The following is a 26,134-nucleotide window of genomic DNA, read 5'->3' as shown; positions in this document are numbered from 1 at the left end:
GGAGAGTTGATGATACCAGATGAGTTGAATCTGCTTCACTGTAGGCTTCAACAAGGGAACAACTTGCCTTTTAATGTAAAGCAAGAAGAAACTAAAATTATCAGATGCTTCCTTCCTACATTGCTGAATTAGTTTGGAAGTGGAAGTGTATCTATCTCATTGCGAGGGAGCTTCAGAGCCGGTTCTCCGTCGTCCTCTCCCTCCCTCCCTCTCTCCCACCCAGGGCAGGCGTTGCTCGGGAAACAATTAATTTTAATTAGCTTCATGATTCATCATCATATCTAAACTCTTTTTAAGTAGAGAGGAAGTAGACAGAAACAAGGGGAGAGATTGGAAAAAAAGAGGAGGGGTTGGGGAGAGGGGGGTAGGTTATACATATACATAAATATGTATTATCTTTCGGGTTCGAGATTGTCTTTCCATGGCATGGCATATATGGTGGGGGGGGTGTTGTGTTGTTGGGTTTGTACAACATGTATGTATGTATGTCTCTCGAAATAGAAGAGAAAAAAAAAATAGAGAGATGAAATAGAACGGAGTGTCGTCCTCTCTGAAGAAACTCTTCTAATTTTAGGTCCTTTTATCTTGAAAATTGATTTTAATTCTGGACGAGGAGGGGGAAATGATGGTAGGGAAAAGGGGTTGTTGGGAAACTCTATATATAAATTTCGGATGAGTAGAGAGATAGAGAGACATCAACTGATCTGATTGGGTGGGTTGACTGCGCCCTCCATCTTTGCCCAATAAGACATGTCTTGGGTTTTTTTTTTTTTTTTTTTTAATTAAGTTGTTTATTTCATGACCAAGCGGCATAAAAGAAAAAGAATTCTTTGAATCAGAAATGGCTTGTGTTTTTTTTTCCTCCTTTGTATGCATTTAAATTATGTCTGTGGTCCATGCCCCGGGGGGGGGGGGGGTGAGGGGTCTTTTCTTTTGGGTTGGGTCATGGAGTCATGGAGTCATGGGAGGGTGGTGTTGTTTTACTTGGTTTTATCGATTATATCTATCTATCTGTGAATTAGTTGCATCATTTGAATGTAATAATTAACGGACAGGAAGAGATAGGGTGGGAGGCGTTCTTTGGTCGTTTTCTTTGGATTTTTAGATTTTTCTTTTGACATTCGTGCTGTGGAGAGAGACAGAGAGAGGTCTGTGAGAGAGACTGACACTTTTTTTTATTTGTTTTGAGGGTGGGGGAAGGGCGGAGGATGATGATTCCCATAGTCGGCAAAAGTCGCATCTGCTGGCTTGTCTCTCTGTCTCTCTCTCAATGTAAAAAAGTATGGTAGCTATAAAAGCCATTTCGTTGGCTCATCAGTGACAGTATCTTACACGTGGCTTATTTGTATATTGCACAAGATGAAACTCCATCTTTTGATTCCAACAATAAAAATCTAAAATATGCCATGATCCAAAAGCCCAGATACTGTGAAGAAGAATATACAAAAGAGAAAAAAAAACTGCAGCTACGATAGTGGGAATTAAATGTTTTCTTTTTTTATCTTTTTTTGCCGGGGGAAGGCCCCAAGGGGGGGGGGGGGGGGGGTGGACCGAGTAGTAGACTAGTAGGATGGGAGAGTATTCGTAGCATCTCTTTCCCCCTCTTTTTTCAATATTTTATAGAAATAGATTAGTATTTGTTAAAGTTTTTCCCTTAAAAAAACACCTTAAGAAGAGTATTAATATTTTGTGCAAATAGACTAGTATAAATATTTTTTTGTGTGGGTGCGGGGCAAGGTTTTTGGTTCTTTCAGATGGGCATATGACTTCTTAAAATTTTTTGAGTAAATTTATTTAAACATAAAATTTTCTCCTTTACCTGTGGTGAAGGAAGCACTACTTACTCTCCCTCCTTATTTGTTAGTAAGTCCAAAATGTTTCCAATACATCCATATCTTCATTTTGACTTGAAGAAAACTTAATCCATTAGTTAGATGAAAAGACAGAAACATCATTACAAGTTAATTGGACTTTTAGAACCTAAAACTTTGGTGATTTTTTTTTTTTTTTTTTTTTAATTTGAAAAATAAAAAAGCATTTCATGCATTTCTTTACCTATTCCACAACCCACTGTGGTTGTTGTGCCACCTCCCTCTCTCTCTTATTCATGACAACCGTTTAGTGAAGCACTTTGATTATTTGTTCTATTTCACTTAAGCCCATGAGATTTATCGATATTGATATTGAGGTGATACGGATCGGTTGATATGGCAAAAAAAAATGGTTTTTTTAATCAAAACTTGTTTCTTAAATTGAATCAGTATGATACAGCCGATTCGTACCAGTAACGGTACTGGTATATGATCAATACGGTACTTCAGATTGTGTTTTATAACATTGACTAGTATATATTAAATATTAAGTTGAATGAAGGTTTCAGTCCTGAAACTTTGTTTCTATACAATGTATGAATACTTACTTGTCTTTAGAATTTGTAAATGCAAGAAAATTTTCCTTCACACATGACGAAGGGTTTACCCACAAATCTAAGGTCATCATTATTCCTCTTATACGATGAATGTCTGAAATACCCTGAATTGTTCTGTGATGTCCACCCAAGTCCATTAATGACCATAACTGAAAGAATACCTATGGCTTAAGGAAAAATAGGTCCTTGCAAATATTGCTAATTCGTCACATATAATCTCGTTGTCCATATAACATTGGGTGTGTTTTTTTTTTTTTTTTTTTTTTTTCAAGATTCCCACATCATATTGTAATTTCTCTAATGATGAGATCATTTTATACAAATGAGTTCTTGACAAGTTTTGGAGGATAAGCATGATAATGCATTATGGAGATGTTTCCTCTTGATAGACATTCACTATCAAGAGGCATAGTGCTAGTAGGGTTACCCACCTTTTAGCTTTCAGGTATCTCTCTCTTTTTAATTGCATCCACTACCAAATTTAGGAAAAGGATAGGGTTACATATATGATCAAATTTAGAAAAATGATAGGATCACATCTTACAGACAATGTTTAATTCCAATCACTCGCATTAAAAAAACCTACAGTGTTTACTTAGGTTGCGTTTGGTATGCATTCCTAGAATACCTAGATCGATAATACATTCCAAGAAATCGTACCTATCAAACGTAAGCTTACTCTTTCATTGATGATCTTAAATATGTAGACTCACTTTTTATTTGATATATATTCATCATCTCATCTTCTCAACTTCCAAATTTTGTGGGTCCTGAACACCCTACTCATTGAAGATTTCAACTCTAAATCATAGTTAAAGGAAATAAACTATACAAGTATATTTTAAAAGCATTTGAAATTGTATACAAGTATACTTTTTTCCAATTCACCCAAAAGGTGATAGACAATCTTAATGATTTGTAGATTTCACATTCACATTAGATCTCCAATTCACCCAAGAGGTGATAGACAATCTTAATGATTTGTAGGGTTTCACATTTACATTACATTTCTAGGATAATAGATGTAGTTTATATATGATAATGGTTTTCCCTCTGTTTCTTGCTCTTGAAAAACCTAAACCATTGTTTAAGGAATTGGAATCGGAAATAGAATTGACCTCCATCGATTCGAATCAGCCGGAATCGACAAGAAATGAGAATCAGTTCTAACTGATTTCAATCCAATTCCAATTCTTAGAACCGTGACCCAAACAACCCCTTCTTAACATTCTCATATGCTTTTGTCCCTTTATTCATTAGGTCTTTTATTGGGGAAAGAGGGGGGTGGGGGGAGTTTACTTGTAAACATAAAAGACTCAATAAAACAAAAAAAAAAACTATAGTAAAGCACTACCTTTTGTCAATGAGTGGTACCAAACTCTAGAAAAATATTCATATATGTTTGAATCATGTTGTTAAAAGATAAGAAAGAAATATTTTAATAATTAGATGTCTTATACAATAATTCTATATAAGGATGAATTGATGAGAGAGATAGAGAGAATTTTTGGTACTGTCCCCATGATCAATCGGTTCCCTTCCATTAAACTAATCATTTCACACCTCTACCAGATGAGTTAACCTTTCCATCTCTCTCTCTCTCTCTCTCTCTATATATATATATTTTATTAAAAATAATAAAATAATGATTTTAAGGCATGTTTGGCTGCAATAACAAGGAGAGAATTTCGGAAAAAAAGAGGCAATAGATGATACTTGGTTGGGTCTATCTTATATAATATAAGAAGCAAAATCTATCTATGATGGGCTCCACACCTAAAAATTAATTTTGAAACCATTAAAAACAATTAATGGAATTGAATGAGATCATGATTCCTCTTTTTCTGGTGGAGGGAGGAAAAGGAAGAAAGGGGCCTTCCAATTCTAAACCAAATCTCAAATGTTCCACCCCTCAATTTAGAAACACCCATAAGTAATTCCTGCTCACTTTCTGAAAAAAAAAAAAAAAAAATTCCAAAATCTCCTTCACCCTGAAATTCTGTCATTGTGATTTGGTTTCTACTGTTACACACATTCATTCCAATTTAGGGTGAAAAGGGAACAGTGAATAAATTTTATCTCATTTGAATGAGTCTGGAGACTTCCCGGCCAGTAGTGTTTATCTCTGATGTCAGTCTTTGACCAATGAGGAAAGTATTGCTTTCAACTACCAACCCAGAGCCAGACCCAGTCACTGAGTCTCTCATAGTCATCAGAGACCAGAGAAAGTTAAGTTTTAACTGTAAATGCCTCATGACCATATACTATTTTAATTAATGCATGCTATGCTACGCTATGCTATGATGACTTCATGAGAGATGACAAATGCAGACATGGAAAATAATTTTCCTCTGTGGGAGAAACGTCAAAAGAGATGAATACATGGAAAGCTGCTCCTCCTCTAGTCCCCTCAGTACTCTGAAGGGATATGCATTTGTTACAGGATTAAGTAATGGTAGGTAAGGTTTAGGATTTAGGAATAAGCCAATAAGGTAAGACCTGATGTAGACACTAACACCCATTTTAGTATTTGAGTTTGAGAGAGAGAGAGAGAGAGAGAGAATCTAAAATACATTCCTAAACATGCAAATAATCAAATGGGGAGCAGTTCTTTGTCGGGGAGTGCAAGGGCCATATGTGCATGACAGCTGATGAAAATGTGTATGTTAGCATCTTGGGGGTGAGATTTTCACATTTCATGGGGTGCGGGGCAGTCATTTTGCCCCCCCATTGTGTCTAGGGCCTTTGAGCGGCCTCTCCCCCCACCCCTACAAAAAAAAAAAAAAACAGCAAAAAAAAAAAGAACATTTTCCCTGATCAAATATATATTCCTGAACTTACAAACACTCAAATATCCATTTGTAAGTATACACACCAAATACTTAAAGAATAAATCTTCATTTCTAAGCATACAAATGAGTCTAAAATTTTGCATTTCTAAATCACAAACACCAAATTATTCAAATGAACATCTTACATAATGAGATAACACTTAAAACTGGGCTTATATATGCATTTTAATCAGGTTTTGACAGTTTTACTTCCTAATTGGTTTTTAGGTCCTGGAACCATTGGGAAACCCGTCTTAGAACTGTGTTGTCCTATTTATTAATTGATTTCGAAATTAGATCTTAGAGTCGCTCCGTTTAATAATTGGATAATCCAGTTCCCGATTTTAAATTAACAAGTTGGTTCCAAGACGAGTCCCAGTTCCAATCCCAAATTCACTCTTAAACCCACCCTTTGATCCATCTAGAATTATAACTTTAAACAATTAAAAAAACGCGTGTTTGATATCCTATTCCTAAAAGCCCTTTAAGAAAGGGACATAAAAGGATTTTCAAAATAAGTTAAAAATAATATATTTTATGTCGTTATCAAAATGTATCATTATCATGTAAATTTTTGAGTACATATGTGAAATGAATCATTACCCTCATAGAAAAAAAATTTGTATATTATACAAAAAGGGTAAAAAAGTAAAATTATATATTATTTAACAACTAGAGAGGGTGTCAAAGGTCAATAAAAAAATCCCATTAAAAAAAAAAGAGACTAATACCCTTTCTAATAATAGGTTGGGTCGTGGCTGGTTATCGTTCAGTGACTTTTTTTTCTTTTTTCTTTTGGGGGGTTGAAAGAGGAATCGTAGAGTCATGCAACTTTAATTTGTTAAAGGTAAAGATACCATTTACTATACAATACTCAACCTAAGAAAATTCTCCAAGTTAAAAGGAACATAAAAGATGAGTTTTGACTATAAAACCATTCAATAATTAGACCAGCCGGCCTCAATTGCACCGGTTCCGATTTCGGAAAATTTTAATTGAAATTGAAATCGGCGGAGGCTGATCCTGTTGCCGATTCTGCTTATTTGAACCATGCCTCGAACATTATATATTATCCCCAGAATAGAACAGTGCATTCATTAGTAAGAATTTGAAATCTGAATCAAAGTAACCAAACCTGTAACCAGCAAACTTCCAATCCAAATGAGCAATGAAGACAGCTAATATAGTTCCAAATTATTATAAAGCATTTTCCTGTCAATTTTCAGTATATACACCATTTCTCCATTTGATTATGGTAGCACAAACATTTTATGTACTATATTACACAAACAGAGTGAGGGGGGGGGGTAAATAACTTGTCAAAACTAATTTACCATATGACAAGTGATCATTGCTTTTTAAGTGTCTGTGTATTGTTCCAGAGCCATTCAAGAAAGAAACCATCCAGCAAAGGTGAAACCTGCAAATTTCACACCCAACATAATGGAGAAAAGCAGGATAAGTCTCTGTGAAATAGGTGCAGGAATGTCTAGCACTAATCCAGAAGACAAGAATGAAATGGTTTATAGTTCTTTCCAACATTTCTAAGTGGGAAAATTGCACCACAGCTTGAGGACCCTGTGTGATTTCCTGATGCAGTGAACGCATTCTATGGCCAAGAATGGGAGCGGAGTTTAGTCCACATCAGTCGGGTAGTGTGCAGCTGGCTTCTGACCTTGGGAATGGCCTCTCCACCCTGAAGCTCGGTGCTTTTGGGTTGGACACCATCACATCCCTTCTAATTTCTCAACAAGAGTTGAAAACCAAAGCAACTATTATTAATACATAATTCAGGTATAAACAAATGTAGCTTAAGATAACAATTTTATGCTGCCGTCCATATCCATGGATTCCATTTTATTTAAGAACAATTTGAGCAGCATCTGATATCATGACGCAAGTCTTCTAATGAACTCGAGGTTTTTTGGGAGACCCACCTAGCCAAGAAGCATGCCATGTGACCCTTGTTTTGAGCCTCATGGCAGGCTGACATGGTCATTCCAACTGCTGGAGTAATAGGAAAACATCTGGTTCCACTCCATGTCAAATTTTGGGCCCGACCTCAATTAAATGGCTCAACATATATCGGATGTTTCCCTTTGTTTTATCAGCCATCAAATCATTTTTTTCATCCATTTTTTCAATATGCTAGACTTCTCAATGATTTTTGAAAGATTTACTACGCAATGCAACGACATACATTTGGGCAGAAACTTAACACATGAATAGATCATCCATCCATCTAAGCACAGCTAAACTACCACATGGCAGAAAAAATGTCCATCTAGTGAAGCTAAGCTAGGTGGTTCGCTCACATAATTGAAATACATAATTTTTGTGATACACACCTTATGCCAAACTTTTGAATGATAATCATTTAGCCAAGTGACTTCCGCTACGGACGTCAAAAAGAAGTCAACAAGTTTAATCTGTCCAATGAAATCAGAGACAACATCAAAAAGTAAGTATCAAGTCAAACTAAATCTAGTAAATAGAGTAACTTCGAACATGAGTAAAACAGAATGAAGCATCACAGTTGTCCTTTATTACAGGTGTGGATGACATCTTTTCCGTTATTCAATTTTAGGACTAGCCAACTGATAAAGAGAGATCCATGAAAGTTTCTAATGGGATAAATGATTTCAACATCCATCTTAATAATAAGATTCTCTTGCAAATTCTACACAGATTTTTTCACTAATTCTACTAGGAAGATCCAAAACCTTTCTTAACTAAGCAAGAAACCAGGAAGATAGAACAAAAAAGTTTGCCTCATTTTGTATGCCAGATGCTTGTTGAAATCTATTGATTTCTCTTAGACAAATAATGAAGCTACTTTAGAACCTACAAAATGGTAGAATTCAGATAGCACATCCTATTTTTTTCCCCCTCTCCTTCAATAAATAAATAAACAATATTTATGTGAGAGGGTGGAGAATACCCTTCTTGCTCAGAGAACCCTCTCCCTCAAAAATATTACTAGCACTGAAGCTTCCTAGAGTAGTTCCTGAATAGGAACAAATGTTAGCTTCTCAATCCCAGGTATCCAAGTCCTCCAAAATTGTTTGGTGTTTCACGAAAAGGAGATTTTGCAGAAAGAAAACAAGTTTGAATACAAAACACATTGAGAATATGCACAGAATAGCTGTTTCCATTCTAACATAAGAAAAAACAAAGACGGATGGCATTGCCTCTGACAATGTATTACACAAGAACCATATTCAAGAAAGAGTGAATTACCATGACCCAAACCAGCCGAGTTAGCTGTTTATATGGGCAAATCAATCTCCATTTCACATCATGGCTCATATAAAATTAATAGAAGATTCAATTGCAATACCACATCATAGGAAATTGAAGAACTTGCACAGTAATCAACGGATAAAGTTATCCAACCCACCGCAAGACTAACTCAAAAACTTTACTTGACATGTTTTGAAAGGATTTTTTTAATATAAAAAAGAAAAAAAAGGGATAAAAATAAGATCAAAAGCAGACTGTCCAATGTAAAAAAGAACTAGGAATCAGTGTTTTGAAGGACCTTGGGACTGTGATCAGACCTGGACCGACAGTTTGGACCATTGACCAAAACTGCACAATGGTCCACACTCCACAGTCCCTGAGGAATACCCCAGGCTGGACTGTTGGGCCAGGCAATCAGATTGTTTGGATTGCCAACTGCAGGGCCTGAATGATCAGATGCCTAGGGTTTTTCTTTTAGAAAAAGTGCTACAAACTCAGAGTTTAGCACCAAGTTGATCACGCAGGCCAGAACCAAGGTGTAGCAGCTGATTCAGGTCTACCTGAATTGAGCCAAAAACCTAGTTGGCTTGGCTGATGAACAGGACTTTCACAATTGACAAGGTCCCCTCCCCCCCCCCCCCCTCCAAGTTGGAAGGTGTTCTCTAAGACTTTTAGAATGTTCATTAATTAAAGAAGGAATTTAACTTCCTAGTCAACCATCTGAGTGAATCAACAAAATCAAATGATTGACAAATCTGAGTGGCACCTATATGCTTCCCCAGGTAAGAATGGATTAACCATCTGATCGGTCCCATCTAAGATCTTCTATGCCCAACTGCTACTAAATGATAGCAATCATAGTTATCAAGGCGTCGCCTAGGCAGGGGGAGCTTTGGACGCCTTGTTGGTGTCACCTTGCTTCTAGGCCTCCTCCAATGCCTTGGGCTGCCTAGACGCTGTGACAGCTATGATAGCAATTCTTCATATTATGTCCTTCCAAACCATCAAAAGGAATACGTCATTGCTGTCCAAGAAGAAATTTAAATATTGGATGGCTAATACCATCTGACAAGGCTGATTCTTGCATGCTAAAATCATTATTTATGTTTATGTTTTCTGCAGAAAATGCTGTTGTATGACACTGTGAATAGCCAACTCCAGACAAGCTAAGCACCAAAACCAATTTACATCTATCTATAATTTGCATTTTCAACACTATAATGCAGAGTACTCAAAGAATCAGCACCTATAAGACACAACTGAAGGATTCCTTTTGTCGAGAGGTAGGTTCACCAAAATGTACCATCCTTGTTATGTCTGTTGTACCATCAATCTATTGAGCACCACTGTCTAATAAGAAGAGCTTATCTGCACCCACAACACTACAACTCTCTGGCTCTGGCTTGTAATGTATGACAGCACCATTTGCGCCAGAAGCTGAAACATCACTATATTCTTGATTATGGAATTGGAATAAAACAGGAAACAGTTCATATCATTTTTTTTCCCTTTTGAAATGATAACAAGAGTAGAGGCCACGTTAAACAACTATAGTGCACCTAAATTATTTCTTTCACACGTACATAATTTCTTCTCTTTCTTTTCTCGGTGTGTGTCACTGAATTTGAGACTCATGCTTTAAACACCATTTCCAACATAAATTATAGCAAGGAAAAGAAGGAAATCCCATAGACTTTATGGAGGAATCGAAGGATTTCACAGGCAAGTTCTTGCGACAAGACATATATAACAACATCATATAGTACCAGTAGTCAGAAAAGTCATCTTTGAACTCCAATAGAAATAGATCTTTTCTCTATTTAAGATACTAGGAAGATTTTGTTAAATTAAAAGGATGAAATTTCAGGAGTGGAAAAGTTACATATAATATTAGATACTTTCTCCAGAAGGAAATTTAAGTGTTTTCTATTTCTTAACCCCCCCCCCTCCAACACTCACCCATAAAGCAATAATGGAAACACATTAAAAGAGCAAGGATCTAGCTCTATCGGCTTATCTGCGATGTGGTGGTGTCTATTGGAGCACAATTTTAAGTGTACATGTCCATGTCATCATCCAGTCATTGGTGAATTCTCAACCAATCTAATATCACATGTCATACAAAGCTATGAAAATTGTTCAAAAATTCAAATTTGTTTGAAGAATAGGACCATTGAGAAAATAACGGGAAAAGCCCCATCCATGGCGGGCCATATAATAGAAATTGAGATATGCCACTACATTTGACTAGGGCCTATCCAGGTAATTGTCATCTATCCAATGGTCAGAATGGCCACATCAATTCCACATGGCAGAACTAGTTGACAGAACCAGAAAGTTTGGAACCCCAATAGAGCAGGGTCCCATTTTAGTTTTCACTATATTAAAAGCCCAAAGAACTCAGAAAACATCTCAATGCTTTCAATGGATATTTTGAAAAAATTACAAAGGATTTTCAAAATCAGAATAAATTCCATAACTAGGGAAGAAATAATCATGAGATCTGGTTTGCACGGAATTGGAGAAGTTGGTCTGCAATTTCTACTTCTGTTAATACCATGTTCTTATGGATTTCCTCTTCTAACCTAGCCCAAAATTGTGCTAGAGCAGCGGCATCCTTCAACGAAACTGACAAAGCTAAAACTCCTAAGCAAGGCCTCTTGTAGATTAACCATAACTCCTAGAAAATAATTAGTCACTGCTCTCCCCCCCCCCCCCCCCATGCTTTGGACAATTAGAGGTAATGTTGTGCTCATGACAACTTTTTCAGAAAGGCTGTTCACCAAAATCACATAACAAGGATTTTAATTAACAGGAAAGATAGAAGGCAAATGAAAGATGTTGATCATCAAGCTTATGGAGTATTTGAGGCTTAAAATGCAAAACACTAAGCTTGTGCACTATACAACCACATAGGCTACCAGCAAGGCCATTGTCTCGAATCACATAATGTGTAAAACAATATTAGTCAGAAGCAACTAGCTATTGTGTTCCCAAAAGATCAGGTTCTAGTAGATGGAAACAACATCTCATTCATGCTTGATGTATCCAACCAGAGTTGTACCCCTTTGGCTCCCAAACTGTAAAGACAATTTAGCTTTAGAAGATGTATAATCTTCTTTTATAAATGGGGGAAAAAACGGGCTGCAGTCATGCACTTATTCTTTGTTAATAAGTGAGCAACATGAGACCTCATGTTCCTACTCAGACATCAAACCCAAGAACTCTGAATGTTTAGAAACCAAGCAAATGCCCATATATAGCAAAAGCAAAACAGACATTCAACTTTCTAGAAATTGGAAGCATTTAAGAGTAGACCAGAAAACTGACCTGGTGAGCATCCTGGGAAGGGATGACATAAGCATCGATGCCGTTTCTGGGCCTGGAGTAAATGCCCCGGAGAGCGCGAAGCTTCTCTTGTTGGGTTTCGAATCCACGTGCTTCTTCTGCACCTCCGATGAGGGTTTGGCTGTGATGGGGCCAGAACTTCGGACAAAGAGAAGAAGCCCATCCGAAGATTTTCTAGGGATTTCTTGTTGAGTTTTGAATTTCCCAAAAGAGGGGCCGAGAGAGAGATAGAGGAAATGAAAGCAGAGCATTTAGAACGATACACAGACATTGTAGCTGCTGCTGCTACCATTGCAATAGCTAGCTCTCTCTCTCTCTCTCTCTCTCTCTCTCTGGATTGTTCATGAGAAACTCTTACATGTGGCAAAGCGCGAGAGGAAAGACGACTAGACTATGCTTTCTCCAACTGTCCAACGAGTTACATCAAGCGCAAATGCACACCCACTGCTTTGTGGCGTGGATGGTGGGCCCCGATGGAGATCAGTGCTCGAGTAGTCTCTAATCACGCGTGAGACTTTTTTTCTTCTCAAATATCCAACTTCCAAGGCTTTTTCAGAACATAGAACCCCTCCTCACAGTTTTTCAGTACTTGAGAGAGTGAGATCGCTCACTTTGCTCTATTGACTACTCAGATTTCGTCTCTGAGGAGGTACATCTGAAGCTTCCATTAATGGCTATTATAACAGAAGAACCAGAAGAGAAAGAAGAGAAAGAAGAGAAAGAAGAGAAAGAAGAGAGAAAGCCGTTGCTGAAGAACCGGGAAACAGAAACTCCATCTTCGAAAACGGGTAAGGTTACCGATTCCCCCATACAGAATGCGTTCGTCTTCTGGGCATATTTCACTTTAGCGGTTTCTGTCGTTACGCTCGGCTTTGTTTTCATGTCTTCATTAACCCCACAAAATGATAAAGGTTGGTTTCTCAGCTTGCCCAACGATTTACGCCAATATTACTCCCAGGGTAGAACAATCAAAGTCCAGTTAAACCCTAATCGGCCTCCCATCGAGGTTTTTGCCATAGAAGAAGGTCCCAGAGACGCAGAGGTCGTAGTTCTTGTCCACGGTTTCGGTTGTAGCTCGTATTCTTTCCGTCAAGTGATTCGCTCTCTAGGTTCCAGTGGAATTCACGCCGTTGCGTTCGATCTTCCTGGTTCTGGATTCTCAGATAAGTCCACATTGGAGGAGGATGAGAGATGGGGTGGGGTTCTGGGCGGGCTCTGGGATATTTACACTGATATCAAGGAGAAGGGCTTATTTTGGGGATTTGATCAGCTAGTCGAAACGGGGCAGATCCCTTATGAAGAACTTGAAATTAGGGTTTCTACGACTAGGAGTATTAAACCCTTGAGCTTGAAATCAGAGGAGATGGGTCGAGTTATTGGGCAAGTGATCGATACAATGGGTCTTTCACCTGTGCATCTAGTTTTGCACGATTCAGCTCTGGGAATGGGTGCTAGTTGGTCTTTAGAGAATTCAGGGTCGGTGAGTAGTCTAACTTTGCTTGATTCTGCCTCAAAATCCATTTCTTTGCCATTATGGGTGCTGGAAATGCCGGTTCTTAGAGAGTCTGTGTTAGGATGCTCCTCCACTTTTGCCAGGTTTCTTAGATTATGTTGTTCAAGATCGATAGAGACATCAGTTGCAGAGGCTCATAGGGTTCTTTTGAAGGGTAGGGATGGTAGGAGAGCAGTTGTAGGAGTCGGCAAGGGCCTGAATTATAGCTTCAGTTTGGAGGAATGGGCTGGTTCAGAGTCCATGAAGGGTATTCCACTTCAAGTGCTTTGGTCTAGTAATTGGTCTGAAGCGTGGAGCAAAGAGGGACGCCAGGTTGCAGAAGCTGTTCCACAGGCAATCTTCCTCTCGCATTCTGGTGGGCGGTGGCCTCAGGTGAGAATTAAGTTCCTCTTTGGTTAAAATCTTTAATATGTTTCAGCATAGAATCAAATCCAGTATTGATGCATGAATTATAGATGGTTGGATTCAGGAGATAATCAAATTGAATGGCAAGGCCACCTCTTGGATGCACCATTTGTCAAAAAATTGCTCACCATTCTAGTCATCAAACCTAAAGATATTCATAAAAAACATACTTTTCCAGTACCAAAGAAGGGGGAAAAAACGATGTGCTACTAGTTTACTACTTGTAGGATCCAGCACCTGTTTCAATTCATGTGAATTGGAAAACATCAGCTTTGTTTGATCCATTACTTGGATCCTCAATCATAATGAATCGAATTGTAATGCAGTTGATCATTTAATTGCAACATCTACTAGATGGTCTGGACTCTGGATCCATGAGCAATTATTTCTGATTGCAGACATAGCTTATGAAATTCTATCAATCTTCATGTTTTCTAATGTGATGATGAAAAAAGCTAGAATTCAATGTGTTGACAATCTCCTTTCAATACGTATTTGTTATTTCCGTGATTCAATTATGCTTTTTGGCTCTACTATCCCAGGAAGATGCAGCAGATGAGATAGCTGAAAGTATCGTTCGGTTTGTATTCTCATTGCCAAAATCTGTTAGACAAGTTAAAGAAGAGCCACTGCCGGATCATATTCAGAAGATGCTCGATGAAGCCAATGATGATGCCCATGAAACCCACCATCATCACCATAGTCATGGTGGCCATGGCCATCACCATGGGGGTCATGATCACGCACATGCTGACTACATGGATGCATACGGTCTTGGTCATGGTTGGGAGAGTTGATACTATGTCTTTGTTTTGCAAGAGGTATTTAGACCAAATCTGTGAGAGTGCATGCAATTTTTTTCCCTGGCAATGCTGCTTGGTGAGGCTTGTCCCCATGTTTCTCTGTCCCAAAAGCTTGTATTGTAATTGAGCCAGTTGGTGTTCTTGTGAAAGCTTCGAAGTACTGTAGCTGCAAGTTATTGTGAAAGCTTCAAAGTTCTAGTAGCTGCAATTCATCTTCTGTACCTCAGCTACCCATTTTGTTTGCCATGAACATTTTGAGTTGTGATAAGCTAAAACAAAATTGAACTTGTTCTGCCTTATCATCTGTTCCAATATGGGTATGCCTCTGGTTTCTTTGTTTTTTCTTTTGTTTTTTTTGTCATGGATGGTGCATGCTTTGTGTCATCCTATGATTTAGTAATCGTGCCACCCATTCTTTTGAACAGTTCAGGAAAGAAACCAGCAAAAATTCTAGTGATTCATTATGGGTATTTAAGCACAGTGGGATTTATGGTGCGAAGCATTACAAGGGTTGAACCTGATTTTGATTGTGCTAATACAATCTGATGGCAGAAAAAGCAATTAAGGTTGATGCAGAACTCAATTATGCCCCTTTTGCTAATCTTTCGTCTGTTTTGGTCTTGCATCTCCATAACTATTTCTATGCTGGGCTCTTTTGTTGTTTGGGAAACTTTGTTGGGCTACTTTCTGTTTTATTAAAGCTTGACCAGGTGGGCATTGGAGAGAGAGAGAATGTGTTTTGGAACATTGAGGATTGAGGAGCACACTTACTCCACTCATGGTTTTAGTGCAAGGTATCGGAACGGGTATCGGTAACCCACAAAATCGATATGATATCAATACGGTATCGACTTGGATCGGCTGTCTCGGATAAAATTACCCTTGAATCTCCTTTCGATATGATATCAATACGGTATCGACTTGGATCGGCTGTCTCGGATAAAATTACCCTTGAATCTCCTTAAAAAATGAGTTTTCTGACCATTTTATCTCTTGTTTGTATTGTGTTACTGATAAGGTATCGGTATCGGTGACTGTTGGAATTTTTCAATAATTGTGTGGATGGTTTTGGGTCATTATTTGGTTTAATGTTGGTCTTGTTTTTTGGCGGTTTTGGGTCATTATTTGGTTCAATGTTGGCCTGATTTTTTGGCTAAGGGACATGTACCTTCAAAGAGACATCCAAGGGACACGTATCTTCAAAGAGACATATTCATTTGTATAGGTGCATTTATAGCACTTGGATTAGAATCTTTTAATCTAATCCATTGATCCAAGAGACACATCTACATCATGGAGTATCTCCAAGAGACACACCTACACTATGGGGTATCTCCAAGAGACACTTACATATAAGTGCTTGGATTAGAATCTTTTAATTCTGTCTACTCATGTCAATGGATACACCCATTCCATGAGGTGTCTTGAAGGGGTACATCTACCAATATAAATAAAGGTGAAATGGACAGTCCAAAACATTCAATTTTTGTGGTACAATTTTAATCAGTCAAGCATTAACATTTTCTCAATTCTTTGATAGTTTCAAGTGATTACTGTCTCAGCAACTTGGGAGGCAGATTTGTTGCAACCTAGTGCAGTAATAGGGTGCAAATACTGTCTTAAGGACCGAGCGTTCTCGTTCGACTCAGGCTATCTCTCCGTCCTCTCCTTCCTTTGATATTAGTTATCTAACAATCTTAAGACAGTATTTGATCAATGGAGGAGACAACAGTGATAAAGATACCTGGGAACGAGATCACCAAACTGGACAAGTTTGATGGTTCGTTCTTCAAGCGTTGGAAAGGGAAGATGTATTTCTTCCTCACTGTTTTGAAGATTGCACATGTTCTGAATGAAGAGAAGCCAACAGCACTGACAAACACCACTGGAGAAACTTCAAGTGGAGAAACACCGGTACAAAAACAGCAGCGCCAGAAGTGGGAACAAGACGACTTCATGTGCAAGGGCTACATTCTCAATGGGTTGTCAAACACATTTTATGATGTGTATGAGCCCAAATTTACAGACAGCATGTCGAGAGAACTGTGGGAGGATCTCGACAAAAAGTACAAAATTGAGGATGCTGGCAACAAGAAGTTTCTTGTACGTAAGTTATTTGATTACAGAATGGTAGGTGATAAATCTATTATTTCACAAACTTATGAGTTGCAAGATCTCATGAATCAAATAATCTCTGAGGGTCATTCTCTTGATGAGTCTTTCCAAGTATCTACAATTATTTCTAAGTTATTTCTTGTTTAGAAAGACTGTCGGAAAGAGTTGAAACAAAAGAAAGATGCAATGACTATGCAAGAGCTGATAAAGTATATCCAAGTTGAAGAGAATTCTCGCAAATTGGATAAACTTGAATTGGAGGAAAAATCTCCAAAGACTCATGTTATAGAAAATGCATCTTCTAAGGGCAAAAAGAGAAAGTTTGATGGGAAAGGATCTGTTTCGAAAAAGAAGAAGGGTAGTTTTACTAACCCTAAAGCGGCTTGTTGGAAATGCGAAAAAGTCTATCATTTCAAGAAACAGTGTAGAGTCTTTCTCAAGGAGAAGCAACAGAAGGACCAAGCCAATATGGTTGAAAATGATGATTGGACTGCTATGATATCTGAGGTATATACAGTGGATGATGATGAGGAATGGTGGATAGATTCTGGTGCAACCAAATACGTTGCCAAGAACAAAAATCTATTCAAAGTTTATGAACCTATAGCAGATGGACAAGATCTCTTTATGGGAAATTCTTCAACTGCTAAGGTCATAGGTAAAGGCACAGTGGTTCTGAATCTCACCTCCAGAAAGAAGCTTACTTTGAATGATGTACTTCATGTTCCTGATATTAGAAAGAATTTAATGTCTGTAAGCTTGCTTGACAAACATGGATTTAAAATCCTGTTTGAGTCAGGGAACATCATCGTGTCCAAAGGGAGAATTTATGTTGGGAAATGTTATGCATCGAATGGCATGTATAAGTTTAATATGATTAATGGAAATCCATCTTTTGCTTACATTGTTTCTACTTTTAATACATGACATTCTAGACTTGGGCATGTTAATTATAAGTGCATGAGAAATATGGTTAAATTAGACTTATTACCAGAATGCACATCTTCTAGTCAAGACAAATGTTCTGTATGCATCAAGTCTAAAATTGCTAGGAAGTCTTTTAAGAAAGTAGAAAAGAATACACAACTCTTAGAATTGGTACATTCTGATTTGTGTGAGTTAGAAGGTATTCTAACTAGATGTGGTAAAAAATATTTCATCACTTTTATAGATGACTGTTCGAAATATACATATGTATACCTGTTAAGGATTAAAGATGAGGCTTTGAAAAAATTCAAAATCTACAAAGCGGAAGTTGAAAATCAATTAGACCGTAAGATTAAAATCTTACGAACTGATAGAAGAAGAGAATACTTCTCTACTGATGATTTCTGTGAAGTTTATGAAATTATCCATCAAACAACGGCACCCTATAGTCCTCAACAGAATGGAGTAACAGAAAGAAAAAATATGACTCTAACAGAAATGGTGAATACACTTTTACTTACTTCTGACTTACTAAAGAATTTATGAGAGGAAGCATTAATGACTGTTTGTCATATACTTAACCGTATACCCCATAAAAAGACTAATATCACTCCCTATGAATATTGGATGAAGAGAAAACCTTCTCTTGGATATTTCAAAGTATGTGGATGTAGAGTATTAGTAAGATTAACTTATCCTAAAATACCTAAATTAGGTGAAAAGGCAATTGAATGTATTTTCATTGGTTATGCCCAACATAACAAGGCCTATAGATTCCTAACGATGGAATCAACAGAGATCGTTAGCCAAAATACAATTTTGGAATCTAGAAATGCTGAGTTCTTTGAGGATTTATTCTCTAGGAAACGGAAAAATGAAGATACAAACAAGGAGGATCAAGATACAGTTCAATCAAACTCTGAGAATAATGAAAGTGTTGAAATAAGAAAAAGTAAAAGAGTTAGAGTAGAAAAATCCTTTGGCCCAGATTTCTATCAATTCTTGGTAGCAGGAAATAGAAATGAAGTTACATATTCTTGTGTGTATAATGTTGAACATGATCCATTGACTTTTCGAGAAGCCATGAATTCTCAAGATTTTGTCTTTTGGTAAGAAGTTATAAATGATGAAATGGATTTTCTCATGGGTAATAAAACATGGGTTTTAACAGATTTACCTCCTGGATTTAAATCTATTGGTTGTAAATGGATCTTCAAGCGAAAGCTTAAAGCTGATGGAACCATTGATAAGTTTAAAGCTAGGCTTGTAGCCAAGGGGTTTAAGCAAAACGAAGGTATTGACTATTTCGATACATATGCTCCAGTTACTAGAATTAGTACAATTAGATTATTAATTGTTTTAGCATCGATTAATAAACTTGTTATACACCAAATGGATGTTAAAACTGTTTTTTCAAATGGAGATTTAGAAGAAGAAGTCTACATGGAACAACCTGAAGGGTTTGTTTTGAAAGGCCAGGAAAGTAAGGTTTGTAAATTAGTCAAATCTTTATATGGTCTAAAACAAGCTCCTAAGCAATGGCATGATAAATTTGACCAAAAGATTGTAGCAAATGGATTTAGAATAAATGAATCTGATAAATGTGTTTATTCTAAATTCAAGAATGGACATGGTGTTATAATATGTTTATATGTTGATGATATGTTAATCTTTGGTACTAATTCAAGTATTGTTTTGGAGACAAATGTTTTTTTATCTTCATGTTTTGATATGAAAGATATGGGTGAAGCAAACGTAATTTTGGGAATCAAAATTGTTAGATCCTCTGATTCTATTTCTTTAACACAGTCTCATTACATAAAGAAAATCTTAAAGAAATTCAATCATGAGGATTGTAAACCAGTTGCTACCCATATGATCATTCTATTAGATTAACTTCTAATGAAGGGAATTGTATGTCTCAATTGGAATACTCTAGTATCATTGGTAGCTTAATGTATGCCATGCAGTGCACTGGTCCTGATATAGCTTTTGTAGTTGGTGTTTTGAGTAGGTTTACTCATAATCCTGGACAAATTCATTGGAATGCGATTTCTAGAGTACTTAAGTACTTAAAGGGTACAATTAATTATGCATTAAGTTATAAAGATTTTCTCGTAGTACTAAAAGGATGCACAGATGCAAATTGGATTATAGGATCCGATGAATCAAAGTCCACAAGTGGTTGGATATATACCTTGGGTGGAGGATCAATATCTTGGGGATCCAAGAAACAGACTGTGGTTTCACACTCTACTATGGAGTCTGAGTTTATTGTTTTACCAATGACAGTAAATGAAGCAGAATGGCTTAGGGACCTATTAACAGAGATTCCTCTGTGACCTAAGCCAATGCTTGCTATATCAATATCTTGTGATAATGAAGCAACATTATCAAGAGCTTATAATAAAGTTTACAATGGAAAGTCAAGGCATATCAGTTTAAGACATAGTTATGTAAGGGAACAACTCGTCAAGGGAGTTGTGACTATTAGTTATGTAAAGTCAAAGGAAAATTTAGCTGATCCTTTTACAAAAGGCCTAGGCAGGGATGTGGTATGGAAGACTTCTAGGGAGATGGGTTTAAAGCTTTTAAATGAGAGGTAACCTGCAAGTGGAAACCAACTAGACACTAGACCAACATCTAGTCATCTAGTTCAATGAAAAAATACTTGTAGTAATAACCGGTTATGCATTTAATTAGTAGAGATAATATCTCTTGTCATCTGAAGGTAGTGCATGTATGTATGGAGAAACAGACAGAGGATATGATCAATCCTTTAATGAATCTATGTCTTATAGGAAATGCAAGTCATACATTTGTATATTATTAGATTCACCTATATAAGTGCAGGAAGTGGGGCTGCTTCTGCGAGATTCAAAGCTTGTCTCTAAGGCACTTATGAAAACCTAAGATGAAAGCACAAGGCCATAAATGTGCGGGTATTTTTTAAACTATGTCAAGTAAATCATATATCTAATATATGAGATTTGTCGCTATAAATTCTAAGTTCAAGGCCTCGTCCACTTTGATTTTGACAAGTCCTAATGTATTTTGACAACATGAAGGTTCAAGTCGAAAGACACATTTATGTACGTATGATTTAAAGGTACAGAGAGGCTATTGACTGAAACTCAATTATTTTAAAAATTGGAGAAAATTGTTGGAATTTTTACAATAATTTTGTGGACGGTTTTGGGTCATTCTTTGATTCAATGTTGGTTTGCTTTTTTGGCGGTTTTGGGTCATTATTTGGTTCAATGTTGGCCTGATTTTTTGACTAAGGGACATGTACCTTCAAAGAGACATATGCAAGGGACATGTATCTTCAAAGAGACATATCCATTTGTATAGGTGCATTCATAGCACTTGGATTAGAATCTTTTAATCTAATCCATTGATCCAAGAGACACATTTACACCATGGGGTATCTCCAAGAGACACTTACATATAAGTGCTTGGATTAGAATCTTTTAATCCTGTCCACTCATGTCAATGGACACACCCATTCCATGAGGTGTCTTGAAGGGGTACATCTACCACTATTAATAAAGGTGAAATGGACAATCCAAAGCAGTCAATTTTTGTGGTACAATTTTAGTTAGTCAAGCATTAATATTTTCTCAATTCTTTGATAGTTTCAAGTGATTACTGTCTCTACAAATCAGTAATCAGTCCAGCCTATTTTATCTTGGGAGGCAGATTTGCTGCAACCCAGTGCAGTAATAGGGTGCAAATACTGTCTTAAGGACCGAGCGTTCTCGTTCGACTCAGGTTATCTCTCCGTCCTCTCCTTCCTTTGATATTAGTTTTCTAACATTGACTAACATATATGATATTGATACTTAGACCCATGACTCCACTAGAAAAAAGATTGATTGAAGTTAATGAAAAGTTGATGTTGAATTTTTCAGACAACAACGGCAATGTGCCAGAGAAAATGTAGAAATAAGTTTAGAGTTGGATTCTATACATTTTGGGCTTTTAGTCTATTGAGTTTTTAATATAATAGGCCGCTTTTATGGGTTTAAAACATGAGTACTAAGATTCATATGGGATTTCTTTTTAAGAGAGAAAGAACACTAATCAATTGCGTGGTTAGCGAGGTTCCTATGCCTAGATACAAACCAATGTCTTTATGCCCGAAAACCATTCAACCCCTAGTGAAATTGAAAATCATATCCGAACCAATGCCTCTATATCCTTTCTTTTATTAGGATTTGTTTTCTTATACTTGGTTTATTTTTAACTTGTTTTCAGTTATTTTCCATTGTTATTTAATTTTCTAGTCCATTTAGGTTATTTTATTAGTTAAGGATTATGTTAGGTTTTTTCTTCTTAGTGTCAGAATCTAATTTTGAGTTTTTTATATAACCTTGTAAGGGAGGCTAGCATTGTACACGAATTTGATAAAATATGTCCTTTGCCCGGGAGCGCATGGGGGCGCAGGCTACATCCAGATACATGGGGTAGGACGCATTGGTCATTACAACCATTCAGGGGGTGGGTGGTCATTTTGCCCAACCCCATGTGTTTGGGTGCATCCAGTGCCCCCAGTGCAAAGCACATTTCCCAATAAAATATTGTTGCTTTGCTGTTGTTCTTCTCCATTGAAGATCTCTTGTGTATGATCAAGAAACATCTTGTGTGTGATCAAAGTAAATTGGTGTTTGATTCAATCGAACCACCTTGCAGTGTGAATCCCAGATGTATAATTTATGCTATTTTTTATTATTCTAACATCTTCTTCATCCATTAACAAGTAAGTTATTTTCTTATGCAAAATTATTGTTTTTTTATTATTATTATTTATTTATTTGCACAAATTAGAGGTAGAAAGATCTAGCCATTGCTTTCAAAATTTGACTGAAGATTCTTTTAATATACTTTTCTTATGAAGAGGAACTCGACTCAAATCTAGGCAGGTTCTAACCTGCGGATCTTCAGATATTTTAGATTTTCACTTCTGCCCATGCACCCATTAAGTCACTGTTTTGTGCCTAGATAGATTGATTAAGTACTGTTATTTACTCCCTCCATTAACAAAATCAAGAACATAATCATAACCCTAATTGTTTGATCTCTGGCTTCCTTGGTTAATTACTATTTTACCCCTATCTTATTTTTACTAGACTTATCCCTTATTTTCTGATTTAATCAACGGATTAATCTAAGATTTTCAACAAACATTCTGCCCCTTATTTCTCGAACTCGATTTGAATATTAGTCTATTCTGACCATCTAATTTGTTATTATATGAAATCTCCTAATCTGAACTACTTCAACAACAACAACTCAGCTTTATCCCAATCATATGGGGTTAACTACATAAATCTTGTTTAATTAAAAAAAAAAAACTGCATAGATCCTTAAAAAGATTTAAAAAATAATAATAATAATAGTAAAAGAAAGAAAAAACAACAACAAAAGCCTTATCCCAATTAAATGGGATTGGCTACATGCATCCTAGCCCTCCAATTAGTTCTATTCAAAATCATATTTGAAACAAGACCTAAAAACTATGGATGTCTTTCATCACTTCTCCTAGGGTCATTTTAGGTCTGCTCTTAACTCTTTCAGTACATTCAATATGAATCAAGTCACTCCTCCGAATTAGAGCATCCCAAAGCCTCAGTTGAACATGGTCATGCTATCTCAAACAATTTTCTTGTAGCTTATCTTGAATCGTGGCTACTCCCAAATTAGTTATAATATGGTCATTTCTTATTTTATCCTTCCTAGTTTTGCTACACATCTATCTCAATATCCTCATCTCCACTACACTTAGTTTATCCATATGACGTTTCTTAATTGTTCAGCATTCTACACCATACATCATAGGCGGTTGTATGATTGTCCTAGAAAGTTTTCCTTTAAGTTTTAAAGGAATATGTCGTTAACATAACACTTCGGATGCATCTGTCCACTTAAACCCACATACTTTAATTTTCTATGAAACATTATCCTCTATATCACCTTTTTCATTTATGATTGATCCCATTTACCTAAAGTACTCACTTCGTGGAATCTCTCTCATTAATTTTCATCCCCTTATTTTCCATCCTAGAATTACTAAAGTTACACACCATATACTACGTTTTCGTTCTACATATCTTAAAACCTTTTGATTCCAATGTTAATCTTCTTAACTCCAGATTGACGTTAATTCCTGCTTTTGTTCCATCCATCAAAACAATATCATCAGTAAAAAAAACATACACCCAGAAATTTCATCTTAGATGTCCCTTATTAAATCATCGATAATAAGTACAAACAAATAACGGCTTAAAGCTGATTATGATCACTATCTTAACTTACCACGATTCTTACACAAGTCACTACACATCATACAAATCTTTAATTATGTGCACATATTATTTAATTGAAACACTTCTCTTCTCTAACACACGCCAGATTAAATCTTTAGAGACTTTATAATAAGTTTTTAGATATAGTACACATACCCCCCTGTAATGCACCCAATATTCCTCGTACCCCCCTAAGCTTCTGATAAGTCCACGTACCACCCCTCAATATTCCACGTACCACCTCTGCTTGACCCCCCTAATGCCATTTAAGTCCACACGAAGTGTTAAATGCTAAAAAATGACCAAACTACCCTTTCTTCTATTTTTTCTAAAATTTGAAAAGATCTAATTGCCCTTACCTATTTGCTAAAATTTAAAAATATCAAAATGCCCTCATCTTCCCCAAATCATTATCTTCTTTTACATACCCAATACCACCACCACCACCACCACCACCACCACCCACCCACCATTAACACCATCACCACCGTGAAGCCCCACCTCTAGCACCACCGCCACCCACCACCATTAATACCACCAACCATCTTCTGCCCCACATCGTTTCTCCAAAACATGAAATCCTAAACTCATTTTAGGGTTTCAAAACCCCACTGGTGCCTTTAGCAGCAGCCAAACCAGAGGGCCGAAAAAATTTCTTATCTAAACATGGTACGAATACGATTACCCAAAAAAACCAAAAGTACTTGGAACATTTTTCACCAATCTAAGCATTAATCGGCATATAATACCTCAAATCCAATTTGGTGGGCGTGATTAATGGTATCCATTTATTCCAATCTTCCAAGAAACCAAATTTCCAATCCCATTTCACATCTTCACCTGCAAAAGACTTAAAAGTCTCTCCTCTCTCTCCTCTCTCTCCTCTCTTATTGCTTTCTATTTCTTAGTTATTAGCCATCTTCAAAGCTCGCAGAGTTGCAGCCTTCATGGTTGAAGAAAAAATAGTTTCTGTATGTTGTTGATTTTATGATCTCTCACTTCTCATCAGTCTTCTTCAATCAAAATTGATGGGATATCTTAGCTGCAGAGCTGAATCTGCTGTCTTAACCTCCAATTCCAACACCAGTACAAGCTCCATCTCCACCTACTCTGCCCACAAACCCAAGAAGAAGAATCACAGAGAAGAAACCCTCAAGATCCAACAATTCGAGTACAGTGACCTTGAAGAAGCCACCAATGGTTTCTCAGCGCAGAAACTATTGGGCAGAGGCAGCCATGGTTGCGTTTATAAGGGCGTCCTTCGCAACGGACGTCTTGTCGCCGTCAAGAAATCCTCCAGAGGCGGCAGCGGCGTCATTTCTTGTGGTGCATCCTCTGCCGACAGCAATAGCAACGAAGTGGACAACGAGATTGATATCCTCTCCAAAGTCCACGGTCCTCGACTCGTGAACTTATTGGGCTTCACGAACGATTCAAGAGATCGTCTTCTTGTCGTCGAATTCATGAGTAATGGAACCCTTTACGAAGTTCTTCACAACAGTTCTCGACCCCCCAATTGGGGTCGAAGAATCAGACTAGCCCTTCAGACTGCTGAGGCTATTGATACTCTTCACTCCTCCATTCCTCCTGTAATTCACAGAGACATCAAGTCTGCAAATGTGTTGATTGATCAGAATTTATGCGAGATTGGGCGATTTCGGGCTTGCGTTGCGTTGCCACGTTGACAATTTCTGGCTGCGGTCAACACCGCCAGTGGAAGATGATGATTTGGTGGTGGTGGTGGGTATGTAGAAGAAGATGATGATTTGGGGAAGGTGGAGGCATTTTGATCTTTTTAATTTTAATAAATAGGTCAGGGCAATTAGATCTTTTCAAATTTTTAAAAAAATAGAAAAAAAATAGTTTAATCATCTTTTAACATTTAATACCTGGTGTGGATTTAAATGGTATTAGGGGTATAAAGGAATGAATATTGGGTGCATCATTAGCATACGTGTACTTTACCCAAGGTTTTTTTTGTAGGTCAATAAAGATTATATAAATATCATTCTTTTTCTCTCTAAAACTTTCCATGAGCTTTAAGTAGGTGAATAGCTTCTCATTCTTAAGATCGAAAACTTTTTTTGTTTTTTTGGTAAAATTCTTAAGATCGAAAACATAACTCATAAAAATGGACAGTTTGGCTATCCATCCACCATTCCTTCCAAATTTCAGACTCTAGTGGTAGATATTAGATAGTCTGGTAGATGCCA

At 37.0% G+C, this 26,134-nt stretch overlaps 2 protein-coding genes across 2 annotated transcripts; both read left to right on the top strand.

Moving 5' to 3' along the window:
- Window positions 1-4,753: 4,753 nt before the first annotated feature.
- On the top strand, window positions 4,754-14,790 carry LOC122643771 (protein AUXIN RESPONSE 4-like). The gene is made up of 6 exons (XM_043837354.1): window positions 4,754-4,887; window positions 6,642-6,780; window positions 9,625-9,645; window positions 9,729-9,785; window positions 12,569-13,735; window positions 14,311-14,790. Exons 1-6 carry the CDS (start codon window positions 4,754-4,756, stop codon window positions 14,563-14,565), a joined length of 1,773 nt encoding a protein of 590 aa, XP_043693289.1. The 3' UTR covers window positions 14,566-14,790.
- A 10,159-nt stretch (window positions 14,791-24,949) lies between these two features.
- On the top strand, window positions 24,950-25,606 carry LOC122643770 (serine/threonine-protein kinase-like protein At3g51990). Its single transcript, XM_043837353.1, has one exon. It carries the CDS (start codon window positions 24,950-24,952, stop codon window positions 25,604-25,606), a length of 657 nt encoding a protein of 218 aa, XP_043693288.1.
- Window positions 25,607-26,134: the final 528 nt, after the last annotated feature.

Source organism: Telopea speciosissima, chromosome 10, assembly GCF_018873765.1.
Source record: "Telopea speciosissima isolate NSW1024214 ecotype Mountain lineage chromosome 10, Tspe_v1, whole genome shotgun sequence".
NCBI classification, from domain to species: Eukaryota; Viridiplantae; Streptophyta; class Magnoliopsida; order Proteales; family Proteaceae; genus Telopea; species Telopea speciosissima.
Note: the sequence above shows the minus strand (reverse complement) of the source record. Positions and strands in the feature narration are given on the sequence as shown.

Excerpts from the sequence above, each read along its gene's own strand:
- LOC122643771 (XM_043837354.1), top strand. The coding sequence starts at position 4,754 with ATGCAGACATGGAAAATAATTTTCCTCTGTGGGAGAAACGTCAAAAGA. Across the intron at positions 4,888-6,641 it reads ACAGGATTAAGTAATGGTAG|AGCCATTCAAGAAAGAAACC; the intron begins GTAAGGTTTAGG and ends GTATTGTTCCAG. Across the intron at positions 9,786-12,568 it reads AGGATTCCTTTTGTCGAGAG|AAAGAAGAGAAAGAAGAGAG; the intron begins GTAGGTTCACCA and ends GAGAAAGAAGAG.
- LOC122643770 (XM_043837353.1), top strand. The coding sequence starts at position 24,950 with ATGGGATATCTTAGCTGCAGAGCTGAATCTGCTGTCTTAACCTCCAAT.